Source organism: Procambarus clarkii, chromosome 94 (assembly GCF_040958095.1).
Source record: "Procambarus clarkii isolate CNS0578487 chromosome 94, FALCON_Pclarkii_2.0, whole genome shotgun sequence".
Taxonomy (NCBI): domain Eukaryota; kingdom Metazoa; phylum Arthropoda; class Malacostraca; order Decapoda; family Cambaridae; genus Procambarus; species Procambarus clarkii.
The window spans coordinates 11,460,573-11,485,171 of record NC_091243.1 but is presented as its reverse complement, the minus strand read 5'-3'; the positions used below and the strand labels follow the sequence as shown (position 1 = coordinate 11,485,171).

At 43.4% G+C, this 24,599-nt stretch overlaps 1 protein-coding gene across 1 annotated transcript; it reads left to right on the top strand.

Moving 5' to 3' along the window:
- The first annotated feature begins 19 nt into the window (after positions 1 to 19).
- Positions 20 to 24,412, top strand: LOC123747372 (transmembrane channel-like protein). Its single transcript, XM_069319740.1, is given in 19 exon segments — positions 20 to 188; positions 558 to 665; positions 858 to 984; positions 1,643 to 1,831; positions 2,019 to 2,257; positions 2,369 to 2,516; positions 2,518 to 2,558; positions 11,701 to 11,890; positions 13,572 to 13,700; positions 13,783 to 14,174; positions 14,299 to 16,052; positions 16,667 to 17,028; positions 17,328 to 17,494; positions 17,825 to 18,016; positions 19,686 to 19,923; positions 20,541 to 20,632; positions 20,951 to 21,048; positions 21,324 to 22,144; positions 22,506 to 24,412. Coding segments are annotated over 19 exon segments (5,718 nt in total). The 5' UTR covers positions 20 to 168; the 3' UTR covers positions 22,917 to 24,412.
- The last annotated feature ends 187 nt before the right edge of the window (positions 24,413 to 24,599 follow it).

Genomic DNA, 24,599 nt, shown 5'->3' with positions numbered 1-24,599 from the left:
CAAGTGCTATAGTGTGGGTTTCCTTGGTCAGCGTGTGGGACCTCCCTGGAAGAGCCGCCCGTCGAGGATGACTTCAACGCCAGCATCTCTGCCATCCTCAAGCGCTCTAACTCTAAAGGCTCCAGACGAGGCTCTAAGAAAAAGAAAAAGATTCGCAGGACCTCCACCATGACTACTAGCTCCGGAGAGTGAGTTTTAAAGCAGGGGGTCACGATTGTTTTTGACGACTAGGAGTGTCATCAGCTCCCAGAAGTGCCTTTATTGGCAGGTTTGCAGTAGTACACTTGTAGGCAGGCACGCTAGAGTGCTCTTGTTGTCGGGCACACAGTAATACAATTCTTATCAGGTATGCAGTAGTATCGTTGAAGGATGTCAACGCAACACGGGTTATTGTAAACTCCAGAAGTTTATTGGTTATTGTTAACTCTAGAAGTTCCAGGTATTGGTAGGCATCCGTACAAATATATTTTGTGCGAGTGTGTATGTAAGTTCCCTAGTGAGTGTGTGCAAGTTCACTGACAGTGAAATATGGCAGTAACATTTGTGCGTGGCGGCAGGACGGTGGTGGAGGTGGAGGAGTCGACTGCGGACGAGGTGGCGGAGACCCTCCGGATCCATAAGGAGGTGCTGGCCGGCGTCAACCAACAACCATGGCCGATCGCCAGGCAAGTTCACATCCACACTGCTAGTTCTCCTGGCTCTGATCCTAGTTAAGTATCTAATAGTTGTGGGGGGGGGGGAAAGGAGAATTTTGGAAATCGCAACTGGAACTGGGTGTTTTGTAAAAGTGTAGCGAGCCAGGTACTACTGAGTGGTATGTATATGGATGTACACGAATAGTGTGTATTGTCTTGCAGGAAACTACGGCTGGCACGGTCAGCAAGAGAGTATATTCAGCGGCACGAGGGCGAGCTGGAGGAACGTCTGGCCCAGAGCTCCAGCACCAAAGATGTCCTCCTCAGACACTTCATACGCGTCAGGAGGGTCGGTTCCCCGTCCTCTTCATTCTCATTTGCTTTTCCCCTTCTCTAATTGTCACTTGCTCTCTTTTTGGCTCTCGTCCATCTCTGCCTCAACTTTACAACCATCAGGTAACGTTTAGTGTGATAGTTTCATAGTAATGAGTATTTTAACGATGAATGCGAAAATAAATGGCGAGCGTTTCCTGTTAGGAAGTTAGTTCTCTCGGTCACTCTGTAAAACATTAACTGTCTTAATTTTTGGTGTTTATTATTTCTCATAGTCGTAGTCAGGACGCCTGTGAGGCTTATCGAGGTCACCTTTAGGTCTAAGCCAGCCACTGAACTTTCCCAGGATGCAACCCACAACAGTTGCCCAACTCCCACTTACCTGTTTATTACTATAACATAGTGACGGGAACACGACTACATTAACTACTTGAGGTGAAAGTAAGTGATGAGGTTACCTTTAGCTTGGTCAAGTTTGGCTTGGCTTAGCTAGGCTTTTGAGGATTAGGTTATTTCTACTCGAGGACAGGTAGGAGTAATGTAGTATTATTACGGTGACCGCGGTAGCCGTATAACCAACAATGATTGTTTTTTACACAAGAAATATTTTAAAAATGAATTTTGCTCCCCACAAACCTGTATCCATCATCCTATCCACTACCTCCCTACCGCAGGTGGCGCGAGCGGGGGTACGGGCCGTGTACCTTTGGGTGGCGGGGCTGGAGCCATGGCAGGGACGCATCAAGACCATAGAGTCCCACTTCGGGTCTGCCGTGGCCTCCTACTTCACCTTCCTCCGGTGGGTGCTTGGCCTCAACGTCGCCCTCACTGCTCTCTTCGCCGCCTTTGTCATCATCCCCGAGGTGAGAACTGCGCGTTAGGAATGTCATATTTCCTCTTGATTGTTGTCTTATATTTTCAACGAAATTTAATAGACGTAATTCAAATTCGGGTGAGTCAACAAACGGGTAAATTCATCACGGATGAATCAAGGCCGATTAATTAAGGAACTGAATTGAGCATTGGGTCAATTAACCCTTCCCCCTGCAGTTCCTGGCCTCGGAGCGTTCGGCGGCTGGAGAGCGCAAGAGCATTCTGAGAGAGGACCGGGTCAGAGCATACGACTTCAAGGTAATGTGGGACTTCGAGGGCGTCCTCCGGTACTCCCCGGTTTTCTATGGCTACTACAGCAAGATCCCCACCACCAGAGAAGGTTACAGGCTCCCTCTCGCCTACTTCCTCACTTCCCTTGCCGTCTATGCTTACAGCTTCATCGCCATACTGAGGAAGTGAGTGGAAAAGGCACCCAAATCTTCTGTATACTTTTTCCTGAATAGTTTGTGTGGGGACAGGGGAGGGGGTTCTGGACCGTGACTTAAGGCGTGCCACCTGCTCGACAGAATGGCAGCCAACTCGCGCATGTCGAAGCTGGCGGAGGACGAGGAGTGTACCTTCGCTTGGCGTCTCCTGGCGGGTTGGGACTTCACCATCGGCAACCTGGAGGCGGCACAGAACAAAGTGGCCGCTATCAACACCGGCTTCCGGGAAGTCTCTGCTCGAAGCTAAGGAGCTCGAGAAGGAAGAGAAGAGGTAGAGATAAGTGGGGGAGAAGGTAAAAGTAGGGGATGAGATAAGAGAATGCCATCTTACAATTGGACATATCAGAGCACTGCTCGAAGCAAAGTAACCTCGGCTGGAAGACGGTACACTATGGGAAGGGGAGATTAACGTTAGAGTCGCTTTTATAACGCTTCATATCTCTAATTATTTCCTGTTAGTATTTGTTAATGTTTACTTAAATTGTTAAGTATCCATCTTGAACAAAGATGAGATCAGTACTATTATTTCAGAGAGAAGTAATTTTTTGTTTTTGTTTTGAGAGATCTTAAATGTGCTACAAGAAAACCATTTTTGTAACAAGTCCAATGTAACGCAAGAACTCTTGCGTGTGTGTGTGTGTGTGTGTGTGCGCGCGCGTGTAATAATATATATAATATATATATATATATATATATATATATATATATATATATATATATATATATTTATATATTGTGACAATAATCTCCTTCAAGAGATTGAGCCTGCTCTTCCCTCCACAAACACGTCGTTGAAATTATATAAAACGACTATGGAAGACATGTCCAACAACAACAACACCAGCAAGGCTTGCCAGGGTGAGCAAAGCATATGCAGCCAGCCACCTGTTCGGACTCAAACCACCAAACTACATGTTGATCGCTACCGGCTCCGCTGATTGGTCGCCGGTCTGGCTGTACCTGCACTCGCCCCCCCATACTACTTGATGTCTGGGGTCGCCCCAACCTCCTACCTCAGAATGTTCAGTGCTCTCGTTGTTACCACTCCTCCCGGCTAGACGCTAGCGTGTACTGAGGGAAGTGGTAGCTTAAGCCAATATTCCAGCACCTCCCATTTACTTGTATATTGCACTTCTTGTTATTTTGTCTTAACGTAACTTTTCATTGTGTCATTTAAGTATTCTTATTATTTTGATTGATTTTATTATAAGAATTTGTTTGTGCATTTTATTCATGTTTTGATTTAATTAACGTAATTAAAATTTCATTGTTAAAGTTTACTTGTGTTTTGTGTGTCTTCTCCTTACCTTACCACAGACGAAGTTCCAGTTTTTTCTATTTTTTTTATAACTATGTGACGAGGCCATACCCCTAGCCTTAAACAGCCGAACACCAACGCGTTACCGTCACAAGTTATATGGGGGCCTGTCCAGGAGCTTCACTCAGGTACTGGTGCCAAGTGGTAATTTATGGTAAGCGTATTTAACTTTGTTAACGTAGCTTTACTATTTTTCATATTCAATTTCATTTTTTATAAGGTGCGGTGTATTGTGCATTACGAGAGTAACATATAGTGAAGGTGAGACAACTTTGGATTACGTGGTGACTGTAGGCCTCAGTCATACTCTTAATTGGTCATCTCTCCCTCCTTGTTATTACTCGTATTTACCATCTATGTCCCTTGAATATTTCTCATTCTGACAGATCATCATATTGGTACCCTGGTACTGTGGTCTGCCCCGGGTCAAGAGTACCCAATCTTCTGCAATCTGACTGTAGGAGGACAAAGAGGGCCATAGTTCCTCTAGCTCGAACTTTAGTTGCTGAATTGGGACCTCAGCAGCAGTTCTCGTCACCAGTTGACACCTCGCACCCCTACACGTCAGTCAGAGATGATGATACATACAACGGTAGGGAATTAGCTTATTTTTTCAGAGCACAAAAGTTCGCTAATTCTGTAAGTATCATATTAAATTCAGTAGGAAAAACTTGCTTTATGTCCTATAGAGACTTGGCAAGGTATGCCTACATCCTTGGACTACCAATTTTACTTTTGAAGCATTTAACTGTTTCATTTGTTTTCGAAACTTTGTTTCATTTGTTAGTAGGATTTTCTTGCCCTTATTCTCTTACATGAGTACCGGGTACAAGATTTCCTGCGCCCTTGATTTAATTTAATCATTTAATATCTTTCACTTAACGTTAATTGTTAAAGATCACACAGGATAGGTACCAGTTGCCACGTTGTCCTGTTTCTGACATTTCACTATTGAATATTCGTGTACCTTTATTTGCTAATTTCACCATGTTTCGTTTCCAAACTTTCCGTGCAAATCCAGCAGGTGAAATAGGGACTTTAAGTCGTGCCAAGAGGACTGAATTACAAACTCTTGCACATGAGTATCAACTAGAAGTTTCCTACCAAGCCAACAAAAATGACCTACACAACCTGTTGCTGGATTACTATTTAGAGCAAGGTAAGATAGACTCTGAAACTCATGAAACTTACTATATTGCAGAGAAAACTGACTTGGCAACGATGAAACTTAAACTAGAGCTGGCCAAGATTGAACGTGAGCAGCAAAGAGAAGCAGCTGCCATACGGAGGGAAGAACAAGAACGCGAAGCTGCTTTGAGGAGGGAAGAACAAGAACGAGAAATCACCCTCAGAGAACGCGAAGCTGCTTTGAGGAGAGAAGAACACGAACGTGGACTCGCCCTCCACGAACGTGAGGTCGCCTTGCTCCATGAACGTGAGAGAGTACAGCTTGAAACAAAACAACGCGAGTTGGAAATACAACGCGAACATGACAAGCAACAAGCGACTCTGGCTCTAGAGTGTCGTCAACGCGAAATCGCCTTGGAAACTTCACACTTCACTCAACGCCAGCAAGCTACTGCCAATCTTCCCGTCAGTTTTAATATATCACATGCAAGTAAGTTAATGCCATCCTTTGTAGAAGCAGAAGTTGATGTGTTTTTCACCACCTTTGAAACCCTTGCTAATCAACTCAGTTGGCCTGTCGACCAATGGGCCACACTTCTCAGAGTCCATCTTACAGGTAGAGCTGCAGTCACACTCAGTACTTTGGCGTCTGAGAATGACTACTACACTCTGAAACAAGCAGTGTTGGACGCCTACCTACTTTCCACAGAAAGTTATAGAAGGAAATTCCGTGACCACCTGAAGGCAAGTACCACTACCTTCCTTGAGTTTGCTAACACGAAACGGAGGTATTTCATGAAATGGCTGGAAGCAGCACATGTCTCTACTTTTACAGAACTCGTCAACCTGATGCTTGTTGAAGAATTCTTGAGACGTGTGCCACCTCCTGTCCGCCTCTACTTAGCAGATAAAGAAGAAACCGACTACCTGAAGTGTGCTAAGTCGGCTGACACTTACAGCCTCATCCACCGGCTGACACCCGAACCATCCTCCAGTAAGAAGTCGTGGTACAGTTACGAGAAGGTGAGCCCCGATCAAGCTGGTTCACAACTGTACTGCAAGTATTGTAGACTCTATGGACATACCATAGACAAGTGTGGTAAGTCTCAATACAAGGGAACCACTGACCAACAACGACCCAAACCAACTCCTCCTAAGTCCGGTAAGCCTGTGATGAATGTTGGTGTTGATGTTAATGATCTTTCTCTTTTCAGTAACCACCTGTATACTGGAACTGTCTCTGCCAACGGTTCAAATCCGGAGGGACGTTTCAAATTGAAGATCTTGAGGGACACAGCGGCTCTACAATCGATCATCTTGAAGTCGGCTGTGCCCAACATAGTCTACACCGGGGAAACAGTCTTCATCACTGACCTCACTGCTACCACTCCATACCCTCTCGCCAGAGTCCACCTGGATTGTCCCTACGTGAACGGGGAAGTCCAAGTCGCCGTCAGGGAAAAGCCTTTTCCCATGCCTGGAGTGCAACTTCTCCTAGGCAACGACTTGGCAGAAGACCTGCAACCGACCAACCTGATCGTCATGGACAAACCCCAGGTGTGTAACTCTGTGCCAATAAACCCTATTCTTGAGTATGTTCCAGCAGAGGTTCAAGAGAGTGATGAAGTTTCTCCTCCGGTTCTCGTGACCACCCGTGCACAAGCCGCACGTCCACAGCCAGCTGACTCTACTGCTACCGCTGTCCCTCAAGACCCTCAGAAACTCCCCCCGCATCTGACCAAGTTGGAGTTCCGTAAGTTGCAGAGGGAAGATCTTACTTTAACACCATTGTTTTTCCAGGCTGAGACTCAACCCGACAGTATTCCTGGGTTCTTCCTAGAGAACGACTTGCTCTACCGCAGATATAGACCCAGTAAACTGAAGGAGGAGGACGATTGGGCCAACATCGAACAACTTGTGATTCCCACCAGCCTGCGGCCCACTATTCTACACCTGGCCCACGGAGCATTCTCCCACTACGGCTTCAACAAGACTTACCATGGGATTCGTCAAGACTACTACTGGCCAGGTATGGTAAATAACGTCAAACAGTACGTAAAACAGTGTCATACATGTCAGATGGCAGGCAAACCGAACGTCTCCATTCCCAGAGCACCACTGATTCCCATACAGGTGCCTGCGGAACCTTTCCACAGACTCATAATAGACTGTGTTGGTCCTTTACCTCGGACCAGTTCAGGTAACGCCTACATCCTAACCATCCTGTGTCCTACCACCAGATTTCCCATAGCAGTTCCAGTGAAGAACATCACGGCTGCTACGGTTATAAAACATCTATTGAAGATCTTCACTCAATACGGATTTCCCAGGGAGATTCAAAGTGACTGTGGCACCAACTTCACCAGTGATCTCTTCAAAAGGACACTGGAGGAGTTCAACATCAAACAGGTATTGTCCAGCCCCTATCATCCTGCTTCACAGGGTTCTCTTGAACGTAGTCATCAGACCATCAAAGCACTCTTGAAAAAGTTTTGTAGTGAAACCTCAAAGGATTGGGATAAGCAGATTGACCTAATAATGTGTATTTTCAGAAGTCTCCCCAATGAGTCCCTAGGAGTATCTCCTTATGAGATGCTCTACGGCCGTAAGTGCCGTACTCCCCTTAAGGCTTTCAAAGACTCTCTCAGAGATGCCACCTTCAGTGAGCATCAGAATGTGCCCCAGTTTCTTCAAAACCTTCAACACATTCTAGAGAGAGTCCACCGCTTTGCCCATGATAATCTATTGAAAGCCCAGGTGAGAATGAAGACTCATTACGACCAGACCAGCAAAGTAAGAAAATTCAAGCCGGGAGACTTCGTCCTTGCCTATTTCCCTATCCCAGGTTCACCTTTACAAAACCGATTTTCAGGACCCTACTGCGTCAAAGAGTGCAGAAGCAACAACACTTACGTCATAGAGACTCCAGATAGGCGGCGGAAGACCCAGCTGTGCCACGTCAACCTCCTGAAGCAATATAATGGTACTCCTCCCACTGTCTTGACTAACTATTCCACATTCACAGAACCCTACATCCACAGTGAGACCTTCCCAGCTTCTCCTCCCGAAAGCACTGACAAGGAGTCAGCGCTTTCTAATTCCGAAATCCTTAATGATCTTCCCAAATGCTTTCAGGATAATAATCGTGCTCCTTTGCCCTCTTCTAATTCCACTCTCACCTCGTCAGATAAGCCCTTCATCCTCCATGTCGACGCCAATGGTACCGACGATGGTGGTGTCGTGATGCAGCAACGAGGCGAGAAGAATACACCTGTCAGCGACTACTGCTACAAGGAACGACGGAACAATTGGCAAGGAACTACTCTTCCTCATCCTGAAGCTTCAGCACTTCACATCACACCTGAAAAATGCTCGGTCCACCATCAATACGGACCACACCACCCTACACCTCCTGCAGCACGCCCACTTCTCATCTCAACGTCTTCTACTATGGGCTTGCTACCTGCAGAAATTCAACCTGGAGACACGCTATACCAAGAGTCTGACAACATCTTAGCCCATGATCTCTCCAGAGTTTATAAAGTAGAAGCGACTCCATCCATTACTCCACCACATAACGACGTACTTCTTCCAGAACCGCAGGCTTCGGGGGAGAGTTGTGACAATAATCTCCTTCAAGAGATTGAGCCTGCTCTTCCCTCCACAAACACGTCGTTGAAATTATATAAAACGACTATGGAAGACATGTCCAACAACAACAACACCAGCAAGGCTTGCCAGGGTGAGCAAAGCATATGCAGCCAGCCACCTGTTCGGACTCAAACCACCAAACTACATGTTGATCGCTACCGGCTCCGCTGATTGGTCGCCGGTCTGGCTGTACCTGCACTCGCCCCCCCATACTACTTGATGTCTGGGGTCGCCCCAACCTCCTACCTCAGAATGTTCAGTGCTCTCGTTGTTACCACTCCTCCCGGCTAGACGCTAGCGTGTACTGAGGGAAGTGGTAGCTTAAGCCAATATTCCAGCACCTCCCATTTACTTGTATATTGCACTTCTTGTTATTTTGTCTTAACGTAACTTTTCATTGTGTCATTTAAGTATTCTTATTATTTTGATTGATTTTATTATAAGAATTTGTTTGTGCATTTTATTCATGTTTTGATTTAATTAACGTAATTAAAATTTCATTGTTAAAGTTTACTTGTGTTTTGTGTGTCTTCTCCTTACCTTACCACAGACGAAGTTCCAGTTTTTTCTATTTTTTTTTATAACTATGTGACGAGGCCATACCCCTAGCCTTAAACAGCCGAACACCAACGCGTTACCGTCACAATATATATATAATATATATATATATTGTGACGGTAACGCGTTGGTGTTCGGCTGTTTAAGGCTAGGGGTATGGCCTCGTCACAGTTATTAAAAAAAAATAGAAAAACTGGAACTTCGTCTGTGGTAAGGTAAGGAGAAGACACACAAAACACAAGTAAACTTTAACAATGAAATTTTAATTACGTTAAATAAATCAAAACATGAAAAAAAATGGACAAACAAATTTGTATAATAAAATCAATCAATCAAAATAATAAGGATAATTAAATGACACAATGAAAAGTTACGTTAAGACAAAATAACAAGAAGTGCAATACAAAAATAAAGGTAAGGTGCTGGAATATTGGCTTTAAGCTACCACCTCTCTCAGTATACGCTAACGTCTAGCCGGGAGGAGTGGTAACTGCAAAAGCACTGAATATTCTGAGGTCTGAGGTCGTGGCGACCCCAGACATCAAGTAGTATGGGGATGGCGAGTGCAGTTGCAGCCAGACCGGCGACCAATCAGCGGAGCCAGTAGTAAGACAGGTAGTTTGGCGGTTTGAGTCGGAGCAGGTGTCTCTGGCTGCATACGTTTTGCGCTCTGGCAAACCTTGCTGGTGTTGTTGTCGTTGTTGGACATTTCTTCCATAGTAGTTTTATATAATTTCAACGACGTAATTGTGGAGGGAAGAGCAGGCTCAATCTCTTGAAGGAGATTATCGTCACAAAATATATATATATATATATATATATATATATATATATATATATATATATAAGCCTATACTTGCATAAACCACAAGTGAAGATTAAATAATCTTTGGACAACACCCACCAGTGGGACTCGAACCCAGAAAGCACAACTACCTTCCAGTAGCAGGCATAACTAGTATGCTTTAACCCACTACACCATCAGACCTTTCAAAAGAAGTAGATAGTTCGAGATATATATATCTCAAACATCTCTACTTCCCGAAGGCACCAGATGAGTGTGGGGTCAGTCTGCATTTTCCATCAAGCCACTGTCAATGTGAGAGAACTCGTGTCCAGCTTATAAGCCTATACTTGCATAAACCACAAGTGAAGATTAAATAATCTTTGGACAACACCCACCAGTGGGACTCGAACCCAGAAAGCACAACTACCTTCCAGTAGCAGGCATAACTAGTATGCTTTAACCCACTACACCATCAGACCTTTCAAAAGAAGTAGATAGTTCGAGATATATATATCTCAAACATCTCTACTTCCCGAAGGCACCAGATGAGTGTGGGGTCAGTCTGCATTTTCCATCAAGCCACTGTCAATGTGAGAGAACTCGTGTCCAGCTTATAAGCCTATACTTGCATAAACCACAAGTGAAGATTAAATAATCTTTGGACAACACCCACCAGTGGGACTCGAACCCAGAAAGCACAACTACCTTCCAGTAGCAGGCATAACTAGTATGCTTTAACCCACTACACCATCAGACCTTTCAAAAGAAGTAGATAGTTCGAGATATATATATCTCAAACATCTCTACTTCCCGAAGGCACCAGATGAGTGTGGGGTCAGTCTGCATTTTCCATCAAGCCACTGTCAATGTGAGAGAACTCGTGTCCAGCTTATAAGCCTATACTTGCATAAACCACAAGTGAAGATTAAATAATCTTTGGACAACACCCACCAGTGGGACTCGAACCCAGAAAGCACAACTACCTTCCAGTAGCAGGCATAACTAGTATGCTTTAACCCACTACACCATCAGACCTTTCAAAAGAAGTAGATAGTTCGAGATATATATATCTCAAACATCTCTACTTCCCGAAGGCACCAGATGAGTGTGGGGTCAGTCTGCATTTTCCATCAAGCCACTGTCAATGTGAGAGAACTCGTGTCCAGCTTATAAGCCTATACTTGCATAAACCACAAGTGAAGATTAAATAATCTTTGGACAACACCCACCAGTGGGACTCGAACCCAGAAAGCACAACTACCTTCCAGTAGCAGGCATAACTAGTATGCTTTAACCCACTACACCATCAGACCTTTCAAAAGAAGTAGATAGTTCGAGATATATATATCTCAAACATCTCTACTTCCCGAAGGCACCAGATGAGTGTGGGGTCAGTCTGCATTTTCCATCAAGCCACTGTCAATGTGAGAGAACTCGTGTCCAGCTTATAAGCCTATACTTGCATAAACCACAAGTGAAGATTAAATAATCTTTGGACAACACCCACCAGTGGGACTCGAACCCAGAAAGCACAACTACCTTCCAGTAGCAGGCATAACTAGTATGCTTTAACCCACTACACCATCAGACCTTTCAAAATATATATATATATATATATATATATATATATATATTATATATATATATATATATATATATATATATATATAGTATAAATATATAATATATTATATATACATATATAATATATGTTTCATTATTTTTTTGCGCTGTAAGGTAGGTAGTAGTGAAAATAAGGTATAAAGGTAGTGATTCGGGTTATGCACGAGAGTAAGGGAAGCTAGTTTCTGGGACGAGGGGTTATACTTTCCTCCTTAGTGACAGTTATATTACTCATGTCCCAATAGACTAGAGACTTACGGGGTATTCATGCCCGTGCCACCTTTTGGATGGCTTAATCTTAATCGACTAGAGAAGTTACGGCGCCTGCGTCACCCTTTCCTCCTCCAGCTGGAAGCTCCGTGTACGGCGGGTATTGGCTCACCTGATAGTACTCCTGCTGATCATGGGCAGCGCCTACGCCGTGGTGCTCCTAGTCAAACGCTCTGAAGACGTCGACGGGTCCTCCTCCTGGTACCGGCAGAACGAACTCACCATCACCCTCACCCTCATCTCCATGGTCTACCCCAATATCTTCGACGTGAGTAACACTTTGCTCTTCCTTACAATTTAATGTTCTTTTAACAAATTATGCCTCTGGAATTTGCAATCTTCTCTTCATTGTTTATTTGTAGTTCGGCATATTAAACCAATTGTGTATTTTACGGTACAATATGTTGTGAACAGATAGTTGTTTTGGCATCATAAAATCCCAATCATCTTGCAAAATGCCTGCCAGAAAATAAAGTAAGAAGTAGATAGTCAGTGGCGTTAACTGAATATTACAGTTACAAAAGACTGAGCATTGTGATTTTTTAATCAAACTGACCCCAACAATGACAGTGGATATTTCAACCGTGGGTCGTGGTTTACTAGGATATCAGTGTTGACAAAACTTCCTTCGTCACACACAAGGCCCGGCAAGGAAGTAGAGCCTTCATCGCTTTACACTATCATTCTTGCATTGGCAAACACACCAATTCTTGATTAGGCCTAAGTTGCCTCCGGTAGAGGCGTCCAATGTGTCATATTAGTCGTCATCTGCTTGGGGTCCAGCTCGAATTTCAGCTTTTTGCTAATGCTTCTTCATAATTTTGTCAGCGTTTGGTCTTTTAAGATGATGACAAAACTTTGCCATGCATGACAGAAGCCTCCTGGTATGGTGATTGGTGTTGAAGACATACACCTTGAGTAGTGTATGTCTTAATGTTGGAATAAAGCATCGACAATACCCGGGTCTTCTCTGGTTCAAACTCAGCTGCCATTTCGAGGACTGCCACGTTCCGGAAGCCCATTCCAGTTGCAAATACCAGCACAAATTCCATCTCTTGGTTACAGACCTTGTGCCACAGGCAACACCAACACCACGACATCAGAGTCAAGCACTCGGATAAGGATCTTGTGGTGGCCATATTGTTCAGCATTTGACGCATGCAGCAACACGCGACTGTCAACTTCATGGCTACATGAGCGAGTGATGCTAGATCCGCCAGTGGCGGCTTGCTGAGGACAACCTGTTTGTCTCTCATGTTGAACCCCTGGAGAGTGGCTTCTAAGAACCTGAGTACCTCCATCTTGTTGCATTCTATGCGGAGGCAGGTCTAGCAATTTCCTTGCCCGTTGCTATACCAGGAAATTGCCAGAGCTTCATTTATAGGGACGGAATGTAGTAAGATTTCTAAACATTCCTTTCTCACGTGTTTTGTTCTTGTGTCTTTCAACGAATATTCAAGCCTGTTGTATCCTGCAGCTTTGTGGATATTTAGGCTATATAGATGACTGGCATACTAATCTGAGGTCTTGCAAGTATCTGACTTCAACATCAGGATGTTGTTGGTCCCAACAAGAGCTATACTGATTACAGAGGATTAGCCAGACGCTACTATTGCAATGTCTTCCAGAATCGGCAACAGCTGAATCTTGAATATCAGCATATATGAAAAGCTAATTTCATGTTATTATCTAAGTATATTGCTCATTTTATTCACATTTTTCTTCATTATATCTCGTAATATTGTGATTAGTATAATTATTTTCCTATGTCGCACTTTGTGTGCTGATGTTCTTTAGTATACTGTTGTATCATCCTTTAGTATCGTACCATGTAATTATGTATCTTGTAATTATTTTCACCCTCTTCTGTAACCTGAATATCCTACACCACTGCACCATCCACCATTTTATCATGCATTACATGTACCGTGGCGCCCTGGGTATGACAGGTGGTGGGACTCCTGGAGGTGCGCCACCCGAGGAACCAGCTTCAGTGGCAGCTGGGCCGTATCATGGCTCTCAATCTCCTCAACCTTTACACACTCATCTTCGCCCTCTTCTCAAAGGTCGACGACATGGTAAGCAATTCTACCTGCTGAGATAATAACATTTATATAGAATTGGAGATAGTGTAAGATTCCCGTGTTTGTATAAATAAAGGATGTAGAAATGATCTTTCAGACGACAGAGTTGGGGGAGCTGAAGACCAATCTAACAGAGACTTACAGCATATCGACCACGCTAGATTTCACCATGGGCTTCTCCCAAACTACACCGCTCCTCACAGATGACCCACGCTCGTCCTGGTTCTCTTACATAGACTCTACGGATGCCTCTAACCTGCCTAATGCCTTAAGTATGTCCATGCATGATGTATTAAATGCCTCGCTACCAGGCATAAATAACTCTTTAGTGGACCTGCTGACCACAGCCTCCTGGTCTCTGCCACCTGCGTCGCCAGACCCAGCCACCCTGACTGCAGCGGGAGGGCAGCACTTGAGCCACGGCGCCACCCTGGCCACGTCACTACTGGCTGCTGCCGCCTTCACAGGGTGAGTTAAGTGATACCAGTTGTTGCATTAGTGTGTTTATTCACTAGTTTATATGTAATGGGTGCAAGTCATTGATGCTAGTGACTGCAAACACAATCTTAACTATCGGCTGTTTTCCTTTCAGTATACCGCTGTCAAAGAGCGATCCCAGTCTGAAGGAGCCTCTTCCACCTCACTGTCATCTGGTGCCACATCCTTGCCTCATGGTACCCTCCATATCGGACGTCACTACACCCACTCCTACGGAGGCCACAGTAGCGCCAACAACCACCTCGAAAGTTAACACTGGAGTTACTCCGCTGACCACACCGACGACATTGGATTATGAAGACTGGCTCAGAGCTGCCTATGACAAAGTAACTGAGGATCCAGCCCCTGATGACGAGGGAGCAATTTATATTTATGACGACGACAACATCACTACAAATCCCACAACGGTGCTACTACCTGGTAACACCACCACCTTGCTGGATTCGCCAAGGGGCACCATCACCACCACCTTGCCGGATTCATCATGGGGTACCACCACCACCTTGCCGGATTCACCACGGGGCACCATCACCATCTTGCCGGATTCACCACGGGGCACCACCACCATCTTGCCGGATTCACCACGGAGCACCACCACCACCTCGCTAGATTCACCACGGGGCTCCATCACCACCTCGCAGGATTCACCACAAAGGGGCGTCACCACCTCGGCAGAATCATCATGGACAACTACAATTGAGACTCGTCTAGGTAATGAGAGCTACCTCAATAGTGAGACCCTTAATGGAACAGATCTCTTGCTAAACTCCTTGCATCTAGAAGAAACGTTAGATTCCAACATTACGTCGAAAGACTTTAGCGGAAATGATGCAACAGCATACGCTTCCAAAAAGCCTTTCGAAAGCACAGAGTCGGTTTTAACAGAAATCTCTGCGCCTCTACTTCTAGACGAAACAGCAACACCGGATTCTGTCAGTCGAGAAATATTTTCTCCAGGTGATCCTATTGATCATGCAGAATCATTGCCTTTAACGTCTGAAAGAAATGGTAATTCAAATGAGGCGCTCGAGCATCTCTTAAGAGCCATTCCTGGCATTCCTGCAAGATTTAACACACTTTTTCTAGATTATGCCAGTGAGAATGGGGCAGGCCAATCAGATGAGACCATAAACAAACATTCACTTGATACAAATGATTCTCCAGTAAGAAGAATGAAACGGGAAATACTTAAGCCTTACCCAAAGAAACGCGAGATGGCTAAAGAGGTGAATGAAAAAAAACGTACAAGACTTAAAAAAAATCGAGACTTCAATAATCAAGGTGAAAACAGAGAGATTAGAGTTGTGGATCGAAGATCTCGAGACCTATACAAAATAAGTCGTGGCATCAATGGAAAGACTCAAGAACAAGGAGGCAAGAACCGTGTGAAGAGAGTCATCAACGATTATGAGGGCTTGAGTATTCATGATCTGCTTGATTCCCCAAGATTCAAACTAGAAACAGATGGCAGCATCGATTTTGAACCACATTTTGGGGAAGAAAACAAAAGTTTTGAGATGAAAAATGAAGCTTTAAAGACTGAAGCAGTGAATGATTTAAATGTGAGGGAGAGTGTGGAAGCAGATCAATATAGTTCCGTGGTACCTGGTGATCATCTCGCTCTGACTACCCATGATCGAGCCAGCTATTGGGACACAATGTTAAAAAATCTGAATGCTGAAAACGGAAATGCATCGGAATCGCTGACGTATGAAGACGGAGCAGCGACACGGTGGTCGACGGAGCACTCAACGCGACCAGCCACTTGGAGGATGGCAGAGATGGGTGAACCCTGGAGCTTGACTTCTGAACCTGAAGACGATGATTGTTATATTATAGTGTGTGATGGTAAGACACTCAACGACTTGGGCTTTCATGATTACCAGTATTATAAATCTGAATATTGACAGGTCATCAGTTGTGCTTATGAGGTTTAACCATGCATTTGCAAGTTAAATTTTATAACGTCTGTTAAATGCTATACCTATCTCATGATTGCGAGGTTCTATATTTTCTATAGGTAAAATTCTTACACTTTAACTACAGATTCATTTTGAAGTGTTGCTGAATCGTAGCTAATTAAGCAGAATAGTACTGTAGTATAATGTGTTTATCTTGTTTATCGATAGTTTACTTGGGAATATTTTTGTTTGAAGACTAAGGCGGTGTGGTGGAGTGTTGACGAAGGTGTTGACAAAATACCTGTGGAAACGATACTTTTGTAGCTAACATGCTCCATGAATTCAACCTGACCATTAAAATTATATTTTTGCATTTTTTTCAGCAAGAGATGTACTATGTAGTGTAAAATTTGCAATACATTAATTTCAGGTGATATTGTGTGCAATATTTAATTTTGTTTTCAAAGTGACTAGTTTTTATAGTCAGGAATATCCCATTCGAATTTGATGTCTCGACAACGTGTATGCAACCCCAACCTTTCGTCTACTCTTCCTTTCCAGCGCCAACAGAAGACACCACTTTAAGATCCACTCAGATCTCTAGGACGGCCCCTACTTCACCAGTATATACGTCGAGTGCTACTGCACCACTGACTTCAGTAACGCCTACATCACCTGCACCCACTGAAGCCTCAGAGGCAACAGTCACTGCTACAGATTTCGTTTCATCGATATCCGGGTCCGAGGCTTCGCCACCGCCATTGATGGGCCCTGAGTCGCAACACTTCCTGGTACAGCCCATGAAGAACAACCCGGAGAAGTGGGCGCCTCTGCTGCCGAGCAAGATGCGCCAGCGGCTTAGGAAGCTGTGCTGGGAGACCATGTTTGGCCAGGAAATAATTAAGCTCACTGTTATGGACATGGTGAGTTAGTGCATTGCCTGCCTCGCAGCTGTTTATTATACTATCTATGGTCTCGGGTGAGAGCATCTTATCCTTTCTTTTAGAGATGGTGAATCTACCTACAATTCAAAACACAATGTTAAAAAGTAAAGATTATACATTGCGTCGTAAATATAACATCATCAACTTTTTATTAGTGTCAACTGCCAATAAGCAAATAGTGAATGCACAACTGTCTTTAAGTTGTCTGTCCATTTTTTTTTTCTTCATCTATCTTAGGTCCTAATAGACTGTCCCTCTACCCTCCGTCTCCTCCACAGGTAGTAACAGTTGTTACCATTGTGATCGGGGACTACATCCGGGCGGTGATTGTGCGCGTCTTCAACAACTGCTGTTGCTGGGACCTGGAGAAGCAGTTCCCTGGCTACCCGGATTTCAAGATAGCCGAGAACATTCTCCATCTCGTCAACAATCAAGGCATGGTCTGGTGAGTAGATGAGTAGAGGCTCTCATAGGATATGTGAAGCTCTTCTAAAACCGGTTATGATCCTATGGCAGTGATTTAAACTAGTGGGGTTCAAAGACAGCCAAACTGGAAAAGGTTTGATCATTATAATAGCTTAATGTTCATGGAAAAAAAGAGATTTCCCCTAGAACAGTGAATCTTGGAAGAGTAGATGGGCCCGGGTCCTTGGGAGGGGGGTGAGAAGTGTCAGCTAGTATTGAGTGACACACTGTCATGTATACCAGTCTTCTCGCCCATAGTAAAATATGGCACTGGTATTCATGCGAGCATCCTTCCTTCCCCCTCCATCAGGATGGGAATGTTTTTTTCGCCTGGGCTGCCGGCGCTCAACACGTTTAAGCTGGTGGTGTTGCTGTACGTGCGCTCGTGGGCGGTCGTCACCTCCAACGTCCCACCGGAGACAGTCTTCAAGGCCTCCAACAATAACAACTTCTACCTCCTCTTCCTCCTCACTATGCTCTTCCTTTGTACCCTCCCTGTTGGGTAAGTTTTAGATAATAAAAAAAACTGTAGTTGAATGGTTGCTAGGAATGCTGGTTTATTGCTGAAAGATTTGAACTAGAATTTCTAGAAGTTCCTTGTCATGTGTTCAACCAATATGATTATCGGTACTTGTTACTAATACTGATGTTAATACTAATGGCCTCACAGCTGTCACAACTTGTATGAATAGTAAGTGTAATATACACTAGATTTATATATTGTTGGTACTTATTCTAATACACCTTCCTCAACCACTTGTGCTGCAGTGTAGTTTGCCAACCAGCTATAGTTCCAAGATAATGCTATGGTCTCTTAGACCTCTTCTAGCTTTTATTATTAAAAGTGTAGGGGTCTAAGGAAGTAGTCTATTGTTCTAAGGGGGTGACTTAGTTACTTGTCCCCATCTCAATCATTGTCTCCTGCTGTAAATTGCTTAGATTATAGAACATTAGCGTCTAGTTCCTGAACCCAATGTGTTACTGTAACCTTCTACACTACCACTCGTAGTATGGGTGTATAATAAATTTACCTGCATTTATCTTGAGTTATCTTGAGATGATTTCGGGGCTTTAGTGTCCCCGCGGCCCGGTCCTCGACCAGGCCTCCACCCCCAGGAAGCAGCCCGTGACAGCTGACTAACTCCCAGGTACCTATTTTACTGCTAGGTAACAGGGGCATAGGGTGAAAGAAATTCTGCCCATTATTTCTCGCCGGCGCCTGGGATCGAACCCAGGACCACAGGATCACAAATCCAGCGTGCTGTCCGCTCGGCCGACCGGCTCCCCCGGTTTTACTTGAGGGTCATTATATATCTAGTGGCCTCGATGAGGACAGGAAAGCCACCAGCATGTTAAAGGTCACTAATTTGTCCTGATTTTTATTGAGCTAGAAATTAACTGGAAAAAACTCCATTTGTCACTTGGGAGCGGGACCTCTTGCATGCCACAAGCTCCTACAAGGAACCCTGGGAGGACATAAATTATTCCTTCTCCCTATAAAACAAATGCAAAACACTTGGGTGAAGCAAATTTTTCAAAAGCAAAAATAATTTCAGTTAATAAAAACTTAAATCTGAAATTAAACTGGAAAGTGCTCCTAACTGTAACCCCCCCCCCCCTCTATCCCCTGAGGAGGCTTCCCTGTAAGACGGCTGTACATATATACCTGGCCTTAATCTTGGACCTGACCAGGTTAGATGCCTTGGCAGGAAAACCATGGACAAGTGGAGCTCCATTGCAGCATGGGAACCTCGCCCTGAGACCACCACAATGGCGGCACTCCTCCACTAACCACAAATTGCTTTCCTACCTCCCAGGATGTTAGTTTAACCAACTACCCATCCTGTGGACAAGTGGCATGAAGATTACAGTGAGTCGCATAATTGGCTAATATACTGGACCACATTCACCTGCGGATAATATACTACCTCGCTACAACTTCTGCAATTTTCAAATTAGTGAAATTTATGTGGGGATGACACTACATATTTTCTACCCAAACATCAACTATTGCACCGTTTGTAGAACATTAAAGCACTCCTGCAGTATGTCTTAAATAATTCTCCTTCAATAACAAAAGTCCTGTAGATGCTATACTGATTACCTTTTTACACACAAAGTTGTTGCCACATTTTCTACCATGAAATGAGCAAACTTCCCATCTGTGGCAGGTATGCGGTGGTGTGGCTGGAACCATCGTGGCACTGTGGGCCTTTCAGTGACTATCCCAGGATCTACCAGCTGGCAACCTCCACACTGATTGGAGGCCTCCCAACCTCCCTCTACCCTGTAGTTGACTACATCTCCTCTCCTGGTGTGGTCATTCCAGCTGGCCTCCTCCTTGTCCTGATAATCTACTATCTATTATCCCTGACAGCAGCCCTCAGGGAGGCCAACAGCGACCTCAGGGTAAGAGGGTGTAGGAATACAGCCTGTCCTCCAAAGATCAAAAAGTCCATTGCATGCACCTGCCAAACTCCGTTTATAAATGAAAAACAGTTTACACAAGACTTGCAACTGATGACGTCCTAACACTTCCGGAACAAATGCTGACAAATTTTTTTCGAATCGCAACACTGTAAATGCTTCACCCACGTACTGTATTACAAATACAAATAATTGCCAACAGAACCTAAACACCTACCCTAAGATGACCAGTGCCTAAATAGGCACTATTCTAATATATATGTAATAATAATTTTATATTTCATAAAATTCCTGTTTTGAATGAACGGCATGTTAAAATTTATGAATGCGTCATTGAGGTCGACCACTGGATGGAATGGACTTGGTCCGAGGATTGGTTGAGGAATAATGCAGAATTAATTTTCTGCCTCGACATGGTGTCAAGCCATGTGAAGTATTTTTCATATCGTTAAATCATAACTGCATTTTTAAATTCCCATTTAAATATATTTGCTTACGAAATGATATACAGTATTTAACCAGAAGTTTGCACTAATGAATTTTAAATCTAATCTACAGTATTTTGTTGTATCATGTGTGCTGATCGAGTCCCTCCACAGGATCAGCTTCGCCATGAGAGGTCAGCGGAGAAGCGCAAGGCCCTGGATGCTCGCTCTGGCATTAAGGGACGCCCTGAAACTCCAACCACTAGGTCAGTCATACTACTTGAGGTAATGTACCAGATGGGGTACCTGGCTGTGGGCAGATATGTGTGTATGGTGCTGAAAGTATTGTCACGAAGGAACTAGTAACAATGAATACAAATTAGACATTTATATTTAAAATATATCTATTAGGCAAGCATTGATTCAACAGTCACTGAAAGAAAACTCAAGCTTAATCTAATACACTACATACATGGATGTAAATATTTGGATGTAAGTCAGAGCCAGCCTAGCACAAGCTAGTAGGCCTGCTGGAGAATTTTCTTCTTGTGCTCCTGTGTTTAATGAATGTATACGTTCAACAGGTGGGGCAGGGTGGTGCCACTGACACCCATGCCACGGGCACGCCTTGATGCTACCAGTGATCCTGAGAAGCCAATTGACAAGAAATCTAGTCTAACTGGCATGTCTAGTATAACCTCTCGTTTATATTTAAATTTGCATAATTTTTGTACTGTATTATACATTGTGCATTTCAGTTGATAGCGTATGTTAATCTTTACTCTGGATGTTTAAAAAACAGCATATTGGCTTTTGTAAAAAAATATTTATATTTATGGTGAATGTATGGTGCATACTGCCTTCTCAGTCATATTTCAATTTATTGTAATTAGTATTTCCCATCAGTTTGCCTCTTCTGTTCACTCCAGCATATTGTTTATAGCATTATTCCCACAGGAGACATTGGCCCATTGGTCCCCCTCCCTTCCTCTCCCAGGGGCAAGGATGATGGGTCCTGGCCTGATGATGGCACTGATCTGGGACAGTCTGAGGTGTTCGATGACTCCCTCTCAGAGCCTCGTAGAGCGGGGAAGGACACGCCAACCATAGACAGCGGAGATACGGTCATGCCAAAACAAGAGGCCAGGCGGCATGATAAACGGAAGGAAGTGGAAAAAGAAAGAGGTACAGAATCTGCTCCAAGAAGTCCTTATTCCAGACCAAAGAACAGGCGCAATTCCTCCTCGCATGGAATTAAAGATGAAGATGAAATAAGTTTATCCAAGATACAAAGAGGGCGGCACCGAAGCTCTGGAAGCCAGCACAAGTCCACTAGAATGTCACAAAAAAGGAAAGAGTCTGATGACAGCGGTCACCGAGACTCGTCAACCTCGGTTAAAGCTGGTCATAGACAAAGCATCGACTCGCCAAAGGAAAGGAGAAAAGGATCCGGACCTCAGACAGATAAATTGAAGCACAATATGCCACAGGAATGTGTCCAGGAGCTGAACAAGGTTCTGCAGAACAAAGAATTAAAACAAGGAAGATCCACAAGACTTGTAAACAAGGTTGACCCACAAAAAACTGCAGAACCTGACACGCCAACAAAAGTTATCCCACCAGATTATCACCGCCGTGAATCTTCTATACTGAAGATAGATGACTTCCGTAGGAATTCTCAAGGCAAGAACAATCGACCCCAAAATGGTACACAGCCAGGACACCAGCGAAGCAGTTCCGAGGATTCTCAGAGTATGCAGACTATACCCATTATCAAGGTGAGCCATTTTATATTAAATTCAATCTTTTAATGATGGAATTTAGACCTCTGGTTTGGTATACTGAAAATAAGTGGGCGATTTAGGTGTCTTAGGGGTCATCTGCTAACCAGTTGACAATATCAGAATTGTTGCTGCAGACTTCGAAACAAATTTTCATTCATGCTGAGAACATTGTTGGGTAATTGAAGATGAAGCCCAAGTCTATATTCACTACTGTATTCATCTGATGACTCACATCTGTGAATACAGTGATGTAATATGAAGGGCACGAGTGGCATCATAGGTTGTATGATCATTATAAAATTATAACCCTGACTCCACAAGGGAGGAGATAATTTTTATTCTTTTACTATTTTAGATTAGCAAGGAGGATAGTGTGGAGAGATCTCTACAACAAGCTAAGTTGGAGAGGCAGGAAAAGATGCAAGAAGACCCATGTACTACGAGTGACCAACAATCGCTGAACAACAAAGACACTGTATCTTTCTTTCCAGCTGAAAGAATGGGTGAAGAATTGGTAAAAATGAAAAATAACCAGCCAAAGATATCTCGACAAAAGCATTCAAAGACCAAGTCTGTACCAAAAGAAACTGACTTGGATGATCCTTACATTTTGGATTATGGTGATCCAAACCAGACTTCTGACACTGCTGCCCTGCTGGGAAATGGCAAAATGTACAAGGAAAATGTTAAACAAAAGGCAGCAACGGAAGTTGCTCTAAGTTCAGGGACTCTCAGTTCAGACGAGGACGCGACACTCTTAGATTAGTGATGATAGCTGTCCAAGATCTACATTTTAAATTTATTTAAATGTTTAATAGATTCGGTAAATGGTCAGGACCTATTAGAAATGTCTGAAGTTAGTGGTTAGGGTGTGTGTATATGTATGTATGTGTGTATTACACACACACACACACAGGTATATGACATACAACAATCATTCATTAATGTTGGTGTTAACACTTTCGCGCTCTCCGCAAAGGTCACTCAGCCAACCGAATGTGCGCGCTGCGTTTTTATCGCTTAAGCGTAAAAACAAAAATGTGTGTACTCTTTTTACTCTTCTGACCTTAGTTCTCATGCTACGTATTTCATTTTGGTACCAACGTGTTCGCAATAAAATTCTCTAGAAGAACATCAGTAAAATAAGTCACGAAACATATAGGGATACCAGCACCAAATAAATAACTACGTAGATGACTCGCCGTGAGCGCCCATCAGCAACAAAATGTTTTTACTCTTGGGATTGTAATCACCTCCACACTTGTTCTACAGCGTTAATTTTGGTATCAATGGACTTGCAATGAAATTCCCAACACGGTGATATGAATATAAGCGTAGAATAATGATGCAGCCCGCCCGCAAGAGTGTGGGAAGTGGTGAAATTGTTACCCGGTATCGGTGACGGGACGACGCACGGCGCTTTGAAAGTTTATACTTATTTCACTCTCATGACATTAATTTTCTATGTACGTCATTCATTTTTATGTCAATGTGTTCGCAATAGAATGTTCTATGTGCCCATAGGTAAAAAATATCAACAAAGCGTAAGTTAGAATAGCGACAAATATAAAACAACGCTAGAACATATCAGTGAGCGTCAAACACACACGAAATATTTTTTACTTTTGTTATGTTTGTCAAGTTTATTCTTGTTGCACACAGTTATTTTTGGTTGTATATTGATCGGAATAAAATTCCCTAAACAGACATATGCATATAATACATGATATGGGGGAAGAATTACCAGTATAAACGGCTAAAGTCACCCACCTGCAACCCGTTTGGGACAAAATACCATTTGATCGAAGTTATCCACACCTTTCATGAACTTATTGTACCATGCAGCCTAGTGGTGAGAAAGAGAGCCTCATAGCGCGCAGTTTGAAACAAACCCAAAGTAAATCGGATAAAAATTGAATTTTATACAAATATTTTAAAAGTAGACATAACTTTATGTCCACTATGCGTTTACGTTAGACGAAACCGAACGCGCCGGCGCGTCCAGATAGCGCGAAAGTGTTAAAATCTTACTCATTGGTGTATTTTATAATGATAAGTGTAATCCTCTAATATTTAACAAGTTTCATTTGTTCCCCCCAAAAAATAATCCAGGTTATTTCAATACATATAATGTGCTTTGTTATAGACCAACACGTATAAATATACAGTATATAAATTAAATCTTTTGCTTTTTTTTTTACTGTATCTTAAATTAACTATCTCGTACACATTTGTTTCACAAATAGTATTTCATAAATAAAATGCTTAGTTTCATCCCTATTTCCATCCCCCCTTACAAGTAAGGAAAGGAGGAGGAAGGTGAGTATCAGAGCTAACGACTGAAAAGAGTGGAACCAGTTTGTTCGCGAGAAACCCAGGATTTACCAGGTCAGAACCATGGAAACGAAGGACGAGCAAAATAGCTAGAACAAATTTACCAGCAATCTTA